The following is a 14,465-nucleotide window of genomic DNA, read 5'->3' on the forward strand; positions in this document are numbered from 1 at the left end:
GTAAATTTAGGTGTTTTGGTAAACATTTTGCTCTGCTGACAAGATTTTTTTTCAAAATATAACTTAAGTGGTAGGTATTATTTTTTCGCCAAGCTGAGGACATTTTATCGGCGAATAGTGTAGTTTATTTGAGTGTCTGATATTCACGTTCATTACATCATAATATGCACGAACACAGCACCTAAGTAGAATGATCTCGCACCAACGCGTTAGTTCTCCCAATCGCCTACCTATCAATAACAATCCCGATTCGCGCCAGTCAGTGCATCCCTATCAGGCCGCGTAGCCAACCAACGTGCCAATCGTTTACGCTCCGTAGTGATAGAAACGCAACTGTCACTCTTGCACTAATATGGAAGAGTGATAAATAAAAATAAATAAATAATAAATAAATATTATAGGACATTATTACACACACATTGACTAAGTCCCACAGTAAGCTCAATAAGGCTTGTGTTGAGGGTACTTAGACAACGATATATATATATAATATAAATATTTATAAATACTTAAATACATAGAAAACACCCATGACTCAGGAACAAATATCCATGCTCATCACACGAATAAATGCCCGTACCAGGATTTGAACCCGGAACCATCGGCTTCATAGGCAGGGTCACTAGTACTCACTACCCACTAGGCCAGATCGGTCGTCGTGATAGAGAGACACAAAGCATTTCGTTGTCGTAGCGATAGCGATTGTCTCCTTGACTAGGCCGGCAGTTGTGTTTGCGAGCTGATCCGGTGGGTTTAATTTTATAAATAGTTTTATATAGTTCGTTCAGTTCAAGCAACTCAGATTATAAAAACTACCACAAATAGATAATATTCACAGCCTGATATAAACTTTTTGTCGATTAAGGGATGATTAAGGGCACTTTGAAAGTCGTATAAAATTCTAGCACAAAACATTTTTCGAGTAAAAAGAAACGGTCGACATACAATTTTCAAAATGCCAGTATTCCTAAAATACGTATTCCAAAAATTGATAAAGTTATATTTTCATACAATAAAAGTTTTATTCCACTGCGCCATCTCTAAGTGATTCGTTATACGAACTATCAGTTTGACCGATGTACCATTATATATAATATTAAATATATTATCTTGACAAAGTGTACTGTGACTATATCAGCCGTAATGGTAAGTGGTGGTGGTTTGTAAGTAGGTAGTTACATGTTTTACAATGATACAAGTTTCTGTATTCTTTGATTAATAATAATCAGTAATTATCAAAGAAAATCAACAAATACGTCTAGCTATATCATCAGATGCCAGAACACAGCTCCTAGATCGCGCATCAACGCGTCAGTTGAATCACTTACTTACCTAAAACAATCCCGATTCGCGCCAGTCAGTGCGCTATCAATTGTGTTTGCGAGCTGATCCGGTTAGCTGATTGCGCCCCGCCCGCGGTCCTCTCCTCAAACACGGGGTCAACCTATGGATGTCGTGGGAGCCGGTGTGCTTAACGCGGTTATGGTTTTATTCAATATCAGAATTAGAAGCCCTTTCAAATGCTGTTTTTTTGTTTTTATGGATAAGTAAAATATGAAATAGATATATTAAATTAAAAGTAACGACGCCCTCCAGTGGTGAAGGCCAGATTCAAACCGGCGTCTTTAGCTAAAGCAGCTAACGCTATGAACCCCCAGGCCTCTCTGCCACGGCGGAACCGGTCTCAATTTCTTGACTAAGTATACCTATCTTATTTAGACTAGGCATCTTTGACCAGCTCTAAGGGCGAGCAGTGTAGTGCAGACAGGAGGTGCAGACCTACATATACGAATACCTTTCGGGATTACGATATAGCGAGATAGGTCACAAATCAAAATATTTCATAATAATAATAATCTATCTATTTTAACTGCATCAATTATGGAACATTTAAGAGAAAATTTTGATTATTTTTGATATTTCAACGACATCTGTAAATTTTTACCGCTATATGCGTTAAAAGTTGAATGTCCTAGTCCTTTATGTTTTCAATGTATTTAATGAAAGATGATGTAATTGGTTTCAATATTAAAATTAAAACTATGTTTTTTTTTGCTCCAGTCGTGTCGCCATTAAGCCATTAATTTTCAAACTAACAAATATTAATGAAAAATTAGACTTTTGTTTCTGGTAAAATATTGTCAGCGTTTAAAAACGGATGGTAAATACTTAATTTTACAGGATTTGTTTATACTATCCCATTACTGGTGCCAGTCTCACCATAGGGGTATTTACTATATCTAAAATCGGCGATAATATAAGATAAAAACAAACGCCGACCGAATTTTCTTGAGCACTTACCTACTAAGATTATCAGACTGAAGCGAATCTAGCTTATGATAAAAATATAATTAGTTTGCAATCAACAAATAGACTCGACAAACTTCCCAATAATATAAAATGTACGATAATGGTTTGCGGTGCATTTAACTGGGAATTTTTGAAATTACATATTAAAAAAGTTTTTCTGCATAAGTTGTTTAAGTGGCTACCGGATAGCTGGCATATTCGAGGGATCTTTACACTAGATCTAATGTTTTAATGATTCTGAGTGAGAACCAAAAGAATAAGTTTTGAAATAATTGTTTTGTTTAAATCTTTATATGCACTACAATATTTACGTAACCTACCATGCATCATGAAGACATTTCTGATTCAAGCAATCAAACACGTCCATTATTTCCTGTATCTCTAAACTCTTTATTTTTCACGTCACCTCACGTCAGCAGCAAAATCGCATTTTGCTCACTGAGTGAGACAAAATAACATTCAAGTTACCTTTATATTCGAATGTCATTTCAACGTGCGGGGCCTAATACAAGTTCGAAATATTTGGATTCTATTGTTTTTGTCCCTTTCACGTCATAAGCAAAAAGAAAGAGACAAAAATAAGTGCATGGTATACTGACAGTTTATAAAAGACGCCCGAAATAAGTCAGACCGAATCGTTCCAAAACACCCTACGACTCCCAATTCGTAATAATTATTTAATGAAATAAAAGTTTAAAATTAAATAAAAACACCATATTTTACGTATTTTATTATTCAATAAAAACAATGAACTTAAAAAAATACGCAATTGTTACGCAACCTAAATAATTCTACTTTTAACGATCTCTACTTTAGTTGACAAATAGTTGTATCCGCGATTCGGACCGTATCTTACAAAGTTTTTTTCTATAAAAAAGTTGTAGATTGAAATGTCAATTGATGTTAGTTATTTCATTATTTCCGTATTATTTTATTGAAATTTTATTTCGTTTTGTTTTATTGCGATAATTAAACTTAATTGTTATAATACCTTAAGAAAACATGAGTGAAATAGTGATGAAGACGGATTACATTTTTTCAGGTTGTATTTTTACCTTCCAAATATGTTCTCACTGCTGTCGTGAAAAATATAGTGTACTACACGTGATCAAAGTTATTTACATCACGTGCGCTTTTGAGTCTCTTCCTGCGATCAAGATTCGAAATTAGAATCGTTCGCTTCACGGGAGGACTCAAAGTAATCTTCGCAGGACTCAAAATAAGCACTCGAAGAAATATCAAACTTTGCTCTCTTGTTGTACAAATAACTATTGTTATCAACTTTGTTCCGTAATTATAGTGTGTATTAGTTTATTTAGCAGTACTAGTGGGAGTTCGTAACTCCACTAAATAAATTATATTGCTACTGAAATTAAGATTGTAAATACTGTCAGATATGTAGGTATAATTTATAGAGTACCAGTCACCGCAATGTCCTTCGCAAACATGTGCTTGACAGATTGTGTACGTGTTCGGCCACAAATAAGGCGCAGTAGTCGCCTTGCCATGTGTTTGTTTCTTCTTATACCAACAAACAATAACCACATGGCTTTTCATCGAGTGAGCCGGGGAGGTCAGATCCTTGGTTAAAATTGCTCTTCAGATATAATGGGGTGAAATTAGGATGTGTAATAAAATTGTGTTTTAATTTTTATAATACTCTCTTTATCTCGATTTTCTAAATACATTTTTACAACCGGCATAATTACCATTATGACTATATCTACACTTTGTCAAGTTAATAAATATGTACTTACATTATTTACAATGATACAAGTCTCTGTATCTTAGATTAATAGTAATCAGTCATTTTCAAAGAAAATCGTCAAATACATCTATTTGTTATATCTAAATGGTTTTAAACGTCGCTATGAAGTACTACCTAATAAAATATTTTAAAAATAAACAATACTTAGGTACTCTAATGTAGACAAGCTTGAACACATGTGCAATAATACTAACCGTATTGTACATTTATTTCAAGTACCTTTAATATCTATTTACATGCATCGGTACAATAATCTAGACCAGCTAGAAATTCTAAATCACAAATCTTAAGATCACGCTAACAATAAATATCTTGTATAAATCAAATTTAAATCTTTACACCTTATGTACAAGCTCATTGGTTTATCACATTTTAACAAGCTCTAAGAAGAGCGGATACTACAAATAAGATAACACTTGACTACTATGGTTAATATGGCCGCCAGACGGATTTGTGCGTTGATATCGTCCCGTTGGCGATTTTGGTTGATGTGGGACTGGTAGAGACGATGCGCGTGGTGCGCTGCGTCGGCGCTTTAAGTTCGTTGCGCATACGCGGCCGGTCCGACACTGTCGAGTCAGCCGCCTGTACTTGTTTCATTTCCTGCAACTCAACATTCGCAGGTCTAGTCGGGTGGAACGCTGATTTCACCACCTCTATCGGCTCTTCGTCCGACTCATCAGAGATTGTGGCTTCTGACTTCACTTCAGACTTCGAGTCCGCTTTCGATCTATCCGGACTGGCATTGATTATGCTGCGCGGACTGCCGCTCTGCCTACTGCTCGTTGGAGACAGACGAGCACTAGAATTGTCCAATGAAGACACGTTGCTTTGAAGCTGTCTCAAGGCATCATAAGGACTGATTCCGTTTTTCATTGTTAGCTCAGGAGGCAACGACTTCAACGCCAAATCACCAGGATGCGGACCGAATGGCAAGAGTCCATTGCCTGGCAGGAATGCGCCGGGCGAAGGTATCAGACCGCCTGCTCCTGGCGGCAGGTTAGCCATTGCAGGAGGGAACGGGAAGAGATCCGCTCCCGGTAGTGGCACGGGAGGCGGTAAGGTTCCACCTGTTGACAAAGAAAAACAAACGTTAATTTCCATTCAACCCAATATTCAGGTTTTTACGACGGCTACTGTAGTCTGATTTGCCGACATGACGTAATATGAGATACGGCTCCCTGGGGACGCCCGGGCCCGCGGGCACTCCGCTGATTCCCTGAACAACGAGGGTGCATAATCGTACTAAGGATAATGTACAATCTGTAGGCGTTTAAAGGCGGCTTCACCGAAAGGGATGTTTTTTTAGCGCAATATCGGAGGGCGAGGGTGCAATATTTATTTATCCGAACGTCGTCTTTTACGGAGCAGACACGCCGGCGTAATTCGGCACGATACATCTCCTTTCTGTTGAGTAGAGTATATGTCGGGACATTAGCGATGCCGAGCACGCGCGAACACGTGTGCCACAGAGCTCCATCGCGATAAGGAGCGATGTATCGCATAGAGCGGACAAAGAGGGCTCGGAAAACGTGAAATTTTCATTAGCAGCAGTGTTCAAAATGTTCTTGTAGCGCCGTGCAAGCTTTGATTCTCGATAGCGTGTAAGAGAAGCAGGCGCATAAAAAGGACACGATGCCGATGCCGGCGTAGATTGGGCCACAAAGGGCTCCGAGGTGGTGCCGAGCTCGCCTCTTTTGCACTTTTTCTGTTTGAAGCAGTAGCAGTGGTGCGCAGACCACTTTAAAGGCAGTGAGGGTGGGAGGGGCCGTAAGTAGGGGGTAATTTGGCGAGGTGGGGGCCAATATCGGCGTCGCGCCTGATTGAGGTGATCCCCGCTCGTTGGATTTGATTCTGTTTTTGCTTTGTGCGTTATTTTTAATTAGGCTTGAAAGAATTAACCATGTTTATGAAACAGAAATGCAAAAAATTCATGACCTCATCAGTTAAAAACGTAGATTCGAGTCATTCGAAATTCTGTTACCTACTAAAAAAGCTACAATTGTAATTTAAAACTTCGTTCGTGAAAGAGCATCAGAGCGAAATGTTAAATTAGAGAAGCGGAAGAAAAACCCCAACAACAGGCAAATATTCGACGTACGAGTATAGTAATAAAACTAAGGTGTCTATTCATTTCCCAACTTTATGAATTCTGCTGTGCAAACGAAGTTAATGTAGGTTTAATAAAAGTCTGTAGGCGTTTGAGTACAGCGCTCCTCGCGTTTCAACGACGGAAACAAAAAGTGGCTGGTGGCGCGGCCGCCTACATTGGAATAAAATTGACTCCACACTCTCTCGAACGTGAAGGCGATGCTTTTTTATCCTTTTTCTATAGGTGCTCCCCACTTCCCCCTACGCGGACTTCAACGGGTGGTTTTGCTTCGGTCGGGGCGGTGTTGTTTTTCAGCGCTCAAGAGTTGCTTCTTTTATTTGAGCCGCTTTAGCATTGTACGGCCTTGAGGGGGTGCTGTTGCAAGCAACATGTTTTCGAGTGCTGTTTGCTAAATCGGGAATTTTTAAATTAACAAATGCCGGTAAAAAAGGACGTATTGGGAGTTTTTGAGTGCTAAACACGGGGTGCTTTGTTTGATCCGCTTTCAGGGATTTGCGAGTATCCATTGTTAACAAGGAGGTCAAGCGACGAAAAGTTCTTCGTGGTTTCTAGAAACTATTAAAAGACCCTTTAACTCTAGCTAGACGTAGAATTGAGGTCATCTTAAATGGTAACACTCAAATGCTGTTTGGGAATCAATAAGTTGTGATGATAAAAATACGAACCTTTAACAAGGGCTTGATCCCGCATCTGCGGTGGCCTGAAGTAGTCGGCCCACGCGTAGTTGAGGTACGCCGCGTCCAGCCACCCCGGGTTAAGAAGGAACGGACTGAAAGCGCCGGGATGCCCGTATCCGTAATCTGTAACAAAAGGAAAACAGTTTAGCGTATTGGTTTTAAAAAGTTCAAGGAGTTCTTACACTGGGTTGTTTTGAACAAAACAAAACAATAGAGGTCTAAAATTCGAGGTCGAAACTATTTTGTGTAAGTAATGTTTGTGTGGTTTACCACGGTAGTCTTGCTGGGACATCGAGAAAGTTATACTGAAACTGTTAACTTCTACTAAAATAGGGTTTTCCTGTCTTGCTTCTCACAAATTCAGAATTGGGTACTCTTTTCTGTTTGTATCTTTGCGATATTTCCTTGGAGGAACATGGATAATGAAATGAGAATGTAACCAACAAATACGCTATTGAATCCAGACTAATCCCATTAAGTACCAATGTGATTGTTTGTCAGAATCGCCACCGTCTCAAGCCACGTCCGTACTAAAGTCACAAAGGCTGGCTGTAAAGGCGGCGACACACGGCGGCGCTCTGTTTACCGAGCTATAACAAGGGGCCTGTATACAAAACGAGCCGGTTTACTACTGCAGTTAGTCGGTTCCTCTGTGCCATACGTTTTTACGACCCTCCACCGTCACGTTGCCTATCGCCTTTCAGCTAGCGAAACGCGTTTTTATTTGTTTAATCAATAGCCTACTGAAGACACCACTGCCGACGTCTTTTTTTTGTTTTACGGTGTTTTTAATCCAGTCCCGATAGATCGATATAGTTCAGGTGTATAGGTTTTTTATTACGAGATTAAACTGTTTACGAGCTCTTCATCTACTTTGTTATCGATGTAAACACAGCTTCTTAGCGACTTTTGAAGTTTATTGTGCAAGTTGAGTAAATTTTCTAATTATAACTCTTTTTTAAACGTTGGTTGTTTTGCTATTGAATTGATGATCGGCGTTTGACGTTTTTATTAGTTTTATGTGTTGTTAATGCGCACTCTGTTTTTGTAAACGTAATCCTAAGTTGGTGTTAGCTAGCTCTGATGTTATTTCTGCGATCGCGGATGTTTCGAGCAACGTGATGGATGGGCCGCTGGTGTCGCGTTGATCGTGGAAAGGACTCGACTAAACAATAATAAGTTAAATGTGGAACTCGGAAACGGCCCGTTCCATTTGTAAATGCCAGTATTCAATTATATCCAGTTCCCCGACCCTTTACGAATGCGGGACTTCGAATTATTAACAAGGGTAACCAGAGTAATTCTTAATGCCCGCTCGTTATACTTAGGATAAATATTTGGCTCGCCGAAGCTGCTGCTTTTTGTAGCGTGGTGCGTGGTTGATATCGTCAGTTTTACTGCCAGTTATTTGCGTCTTGGAAAACAAAAGAACATTAAAGAGAGTCTCAAATCAAAAGCCATCGCGGCCAAATTGGTACCACCAGGACAATAAACGCATGAGATACGACTTAAGTGTCAAATAAGCATTAAATAACTCGAACGAGATGCGAGTGTTGTGCGTGTTGTCACTCGTAAATTAATGAAAGTGACGGGCGCGCGTTAAATAAATGGAATCAGAGTGTTATGGCTCATAACTCGGCGGCGGTGTCGGTATACACCGACTATTAGAATATTTGTCTCTATTTATATTAACAATGGTTTATGTGGGACATTTATATAATCACCGCTCGTCGATCAAACAAATGTCACTAAAGAGTTATAGTGTTTTTAACATGTAAACGCGCATTTTAACAAGACAAGTTAAAATGACTGTAGGCGCCCGTGAGAGTACTTGGGGTAAGAAGTTATAAGTCATTAATTACATTAGTCGAAGTAGTCATTCTTCTAACAAGGTCTCCCTGAACGCCGCATTCGGGGTAGCTGCTATAACTTCTTCGTAACGTCCATCGCGTAGGTTAACTTCACAGAAATATCGAGTATGCCGACTCGGGGTTATGAGGGTCTCAGCGTGTGGGTATTTTAGCAGCTCAGGGACATAAAATCCATATTTTAGAGTCAGGGGAGCGGGGTCGGGGAGATCAAACGGAGTTTACGACGCGACCCGAGATTGTTTACATCTGCTACGCCCGTGGCCGCTCAAGAAACTTGGTAACCGCTGGAACTGCAAGTGCCGCATATTAAACAGGATTATTGTGACGCAGAAACTTCTAGGCTCATATTAATTTTGGATTGGTAGGGTTGTGCGTATTGCGTTCGTTGTCATGTGGAATTTGATTATAATATGAAAATTACAATATTGGTAACTTGTAGTAACGTTGATCCTAGCTTATTTCTTAATGCGTCAGTGTGTATTATAAATGTTTGATAACTTGATCTTTTTTACATGACATTATCACAAACATTGACTAAGACCCACAGTAAGCTCAATAAGGCTTGTGTTGTGGGTACTTCTTCTTCCTCGCATTGTCCCGGCATTTTGCCACGGCTCATGGGAGCCTGGGGTCCGCTGTGCAACTAATCCCTAGAATTGGCGTAGGCACTAGTTTTTATGAAAGTGACTGCCACCTGACCTTCAAACCCAGAAGATAAACTAGGCATTATTGCGAATAGTCCAGTTTCCACACGATATTTTCCATCACCGAAAAGCGACTGGTGAACATAAAATGATATTTTGTACAAGTCCCGAAAAACTCATTGGTACCACCCGGGGTTTGAACTCGTGACCTCCGGATTGCAAGTTGCTAGGCCACCAGTGCTTTTTGAACCCATAACTGTCGGTTTCATTAACAGGGTCACTACGGACTAGGCCAGACCGGTCGTCAAAATCAACTCAACCTTAATTACCGCCTATAGCAAGTAGGAGAATCGGTTTCCCCGGTGCGCCTACGCCTTAAAGTAAACCATACTTATTTCCTCAAAGTCTTTACTGCATTTAATTACCGTGCCCTAAGCCGCGACGCCATTGATAGCTTTATTAACTTCCTTTGATGTTTATAACCCGAGGATGTTAGTTTTTCCGCATACTGTCTTTTTATGATTGGCCGAAGTTTGGGCAGCGTCTGTTTATACAGACATCTCGGTGCGCCGTAACATCCGAAATAGATTTGTGGTGTCAAAACATTTATAATTACATTTGATGTGTGGAATGTGCTGGCGCTTACTATAAAGAAAGGGTTTTTCAAAGAAACATTAAACATTTGTTTGGATGATATGGCGTTTATCACAATAAATTAATATTATTTTATCGGTGGTGATAGTCGCTACCTTTTACTTTTATCGTTAATCAATTGTATTTTTGTTTGGATCGGGACAGGTGGCGTTCTCTCGTTTCGGAGGCCAAGATTATTTTTGGATCGCTGAGCCAAAGCAGTTAGTTAATTGTATTTCAGTTATTGTAGTGACGCAAATTTTATGTGCAAATCAAATGTTAAACGAAGTGAATAATTAATAATTACATTCATATTAAAAAGTAAGTACGACGTCGATTTTGATCGTTAAGTTTAGCTTTTCATTGTCAAAACAAATGTATGCTTACAGGGGCATTGTTTCAATTTAAAAGGCATGTTTACCATGTGAACATCAATAACCATTTAAGCCCTGTCAAAACATTTAACTCTACTGTAAAAGCAGGCAACAATCGGGCTATTTCGGGAGCGAGGATTAAACGAGCAATCGTGGATGTCTTTAAGATGTTCTTCTCACGTAAACTGGTGAACAACTGCACTAATGGTGATGCGAGTCACTTAATGCTGAAACGATTTATGAGCACATTCTTAAATACATACCTATATACATATTTAAGCATGCAATGTGGCAGTTTCTTATTAAATAAGTAGTTATGAAGGTGTAATTTTGTACAGTCAACAAAACGATTAGCTTAGCACCCATGCATATAAGTTTGTATGTAGGGGTGCTGTACATTACTTTTACATCTTTATAGATCGAAGATCTTTACCTATACCAAATTATCATCCTGGCTGGAGGTTTTTAAAACATTGGATTCGTGAAATGAATAATCCCTCTAACGAACATAAGTTAAGATAAGTTTTGATAAGTTTACTTTCCCTCTGACTTTTATTTTAGCGCGTCGAGATTTAAAAAAGTATGGCTTGATTTACTTTTTATGGTGTAAAAACATTATTAGAATTAAATGGTTGATATGGGGCCGTTAAACTTAAAAAGCTGGAATCGGTAATTGAAAAATTCTTTAATCAAGGTAAGTTTTTAAAAAGTTTACTTTCTCTCTAACTTTTATTGTACCGTGTCGAGTTAATTGGATTAACTTTTCTGTTATAAATAGTTTATTAGAATTAAATGGTTGATACGTATGGGCCCGCTAAACCTAAAAAACTGAATGGGTTAAATGAAAAATTAAATCCAAATACCTAAGTTTGTAGGAAATTTACTATCTCTCTGACTTTTATTTTATCGCGTCGAAATTTCAAGAAATAGTTGGATTAATTTTTAAATGTTGTAAAAAGTTTATTACAATTAAATGACTGATATTGGGCCGATACTATTTCGAATGCGGTGGGCCGCAGCCGCAGCGAGGCTGGCTGGGTGCCAGCGTGCGCGCAACTCTGCTTTGTATTATCTATTACTACAGTTTATAAAGTTGATATTGACAATTGAATTAGAAATGTAATAATGTAATATAAAGTGTTTTTTACTTAGTTTAAATTGCACAATTAACTAAATGAATGAGATAAATCTTTCATTGGTTGGTTAATGTAGGTATTAATAAAATGTTAGAAAAACTATTAATTTGAAATCTGTCTATGGCAAGCACGTAATTTTTTTAATTATTTGTGTTAAAGTTAAAATTTACCTTCGAAGTTAATCGTAATCTTTATAATTTTTAATAGATTTTTTTAATTTCTGTAAACAGTACCTAGGTGCCTAAGCTTACAGTCCTAGACCTTACAGCTTATAAAGACCAAAAAATCCTGAAAAGTAAATTGCTTAACAACCGATACTCACTTTGTTTAGTTCTAGGTTCTCTTGGTCCATCAACGGTGACTTTGATGGCCTTGGTGTAAGAAGCCACTTGGCTGGGGAAGGTACTGATAGTGATGGTCAGAGAGAAGGACTTCCCACGGCCGCTGCGACCCACGAACCGAAGGTCGTTGAACTTGGCCACTTGGTTCTTCATCACCGCCGTACAGTTCCTCAGCTCGGCCATCACATTTTCATCATTCCCAGCCTTGATGGTCACCAATGTCCCGTCCTGGACATCATCCAAGGCGACCACTTTGAAAGCCACCGGTAGAGATTTGTTTGACCGCCAATGGTTCGGAAGCGCTGAACATAAAACGGCAGGAGATCCAGTTTGCACCAGCTCTCCATGGCTCTGCCGGTAGTAATCGTGGATATGGGAGTATACATCCGCCATACTGGCTGCGGGAGGGCTCGCGTGCGGTAAGTGCATCGACTCCAGTCTAACCCTCGTATCAACACGCCACTGAAGTCCTTCGTCACGTCACTAAAGTTTATAGACACTCGGAAAAAGTTTCCAAACACGCGATCAAATTTCGAACAAAGTCGCGCGCTCCGGAAAGTTGTGCTCACGCGGGTGCGACGTCGTGTGAGCGACTACGCCACTTGTTGGGCGCGCGGAAGACGTCGGGCGGGGATCGAAAAATAAGCGGGCGGTGGGATCGCCGTGACCGCAATCCGAAGACTCACGACTCGCGCCGAAGTCGCAGCGAAGGGGACGCGTGCTCGCGAGGACTCGGTTTCGACTGATGACTGCGATACGACGCGACTTTTTCCGATGGTCAATATTTTGCGTTCGCGCGGTCGCCGCCCCCCACCCGGGTGGCGGCCCCTGCGTCTCGTAAAAAGCGGGAAGGAGACGAAGGGTGCGGGCGCCGCGGAGCCGCAGCGGGTAGAAGCGGGACAGTAGCGGTCGGTCTCTGCGTTTTTATAAAAATGTTCAGCGGAGTGGGACACCGCGGCTCACCGGTGTCGTGTGGGAGAGGGATGGGAGGATTTTTTTGAGGCACCGCGGTGACGTATCGTGAGGCGGCGGTAATTAGGGCGCGGGGCGGCGGGAAACCGCGGCCGGCGCGAAAACCTATCAACGAGCTCATGAAAAATTATGATTTTCATGTTTGGAGCCGGGAGCACTCGCGGGGTGGCACTTCATTAACGGAGCACGCGAGCTATTTCAACGACAGGGGTTTTTGATTGACGCCTGTAATTGCCATATTTTAAGCGGGTTACGGAAATATATTTGATTCTCATTCACTTTAATTAATAAATGCTTCAGATACTTGGGAACTGAGTTTTTATAACTAGTTACTGAACTATAATTAAATATAATCCTTCACAGTAACTTTACCAGTACCTACTACAGTCGTAGCCTGAAGAATCATATGTTACGTATTGAGAACCAGTTCTCAATAAATACAAAATGGAAAACCTCAAAACCCAATATATCTTGTAAGAAAATAAAGTACGGAAAGAATTAGTCGGTTGCGGTTAGCCGCGTGCGAGCGGGACGCAAGAGGGGCGTGGCGGTGGGCCGCGACTTCGCCACTTTCCCGCGCTCCGGGAAACTTCGAGAATGCACGGAAAAGTTAGTTGGCGGCTTGTTTCGATGCGTTTGCGATTTAAGCGCTCTGGAGCGACATTTGAACTTTAAAAACTTAACTTGATTTAATTTGGTTTCGTATATTGGAACACGCAAGATGCATTGTAAATTGTAATTATTGTTTAATCATTGTCAAACTTATGTTGTGAGTTATGTTATTATGGGATAATAATCCATTATATAATTACGAGTAATACTTACCTACTTCCAAATAGGTACTACGAGAGAAATTATTGTTTATATTATCTTTCGTTCAGTTAGTAGATAATAGTTACTTTATTGTTAAGAAATATCAAACATTTATTCAGCAAATAGGCCACAGGTGCACTTTTACATGTCCATTTTTACAAACAATAAAAATTACAAAAAAACAGTTACAAATATGGAATCGATGTTCGAAAGTTTGAACGTGTTATAAAAATTTGGAAACAATAATAATAATAATAATTCAGCTACTGAGCACATGCCTCCTCTCATGCGCGAGAGGGTTTGGCCTATATTAGTCCCCACGCTGGCTCAATGACGGTTGAGGTCTTCACATACACCTTTGAATCCTGACTCTTGCCAATGAGTTTTTCGGAACTTATGTACTTACGGAATATCATTTGATACATATTTACCACTAGGTTTTAGGTGAAGGAAAACGTGAATAAACCTGCATACTTACCTACATCCGCGAAGATTTGGAAACATTAGCCTGCTTAAACTTGATTTTCCATAACTCACAAATGTATACACATTTAAAAAGTTATTTACATACCTAGTTGAGTATTTATTTACCTTGACGTTTGACACTACAATGTTCAATGCGAAAATTTCTATAGCTTTGGATTGTACGTGAATGCCAAACAGAGTTGAATTTGGTTGCTGTCTTCACTGATCCATCTAAGACTGTAGGTATGTCACATTGTAAAAACGTATAATTTTCTTTATGCCTGATTTGTTTTCACATAAAATACCCGCTACCAAATTTCAACAATTGGGTACTTGACAGTTTTTTGT

The 14,465-nt window shown here is 39.7% G+C and overlaps 1 protein-coding gene across 1 annotated transcript; it reads right to left on the bottom strand.

Annotated features, from left to right (window-relative positions):
* Positions 1-3,242: 3,242 nt before the first annotated feature.
* LOC133526436 (segmentation protein Runt) lies at positions 3,243-14,102 on the bottom strand. Its single transcript, XM_061863066.1, has 3 exons — positions 11,849-14,102; positions 6,857-6,991; positions 3,243-5,148 (listed from the first exon to the last, which is right to left on the bottom strand). Exons 1-3 carry the CDS (start codon positions 12,294-12,296, stop codon positions 4,508-4,510), a joined length of 1,224 nt encoding a protein of 407 aa, XP_061719050.1. The 5' UTR covers positions 12,297-14,102; the 3' UTR covers positions 3,243-4,507.
* Positions 14,103-14,465: the final 363 nt, after the last annotated feature.

This window comes from Cydia pomonella, chromosome 16, assembly GCF_033807575.1.
Source record: "Cydia pomonella isolate Wapato2018A chromosome 16, ilCydPomo1, whole genome shotgun sequence".
In the NCBI taxonomy this organism is placed as follows: domain Eukaryota; kingdom Metazoa; phylum Arthropoda; class Insecta; order Lepidoptera; family Tortricidae; genus Cydia; species Cydia pomonella.

Coding starts and splice junctions, on each gene's coding strand:
- LOC133526436 (XM_061863066.1), bottom strand. CDS start 12,296: ATGCACTTACCGCACGCGAGCCCTCCCGCAGCCAGTATGGCGGATGTA. Junction 6,992..11,848: donor AGAACCTAGAACTAAACAAA/GTGAGTATCGGT, acceptor CTTTTGTTACAG/ATTACGGATACGGGCATCCC. Junction 5,149..6,856: donor GGATCAAGCCCTTGTTAAAG/GTTCGTATTTTT, acceptor CTTTGTCAACAG/GTGGAACCTTACCGCCTCCC.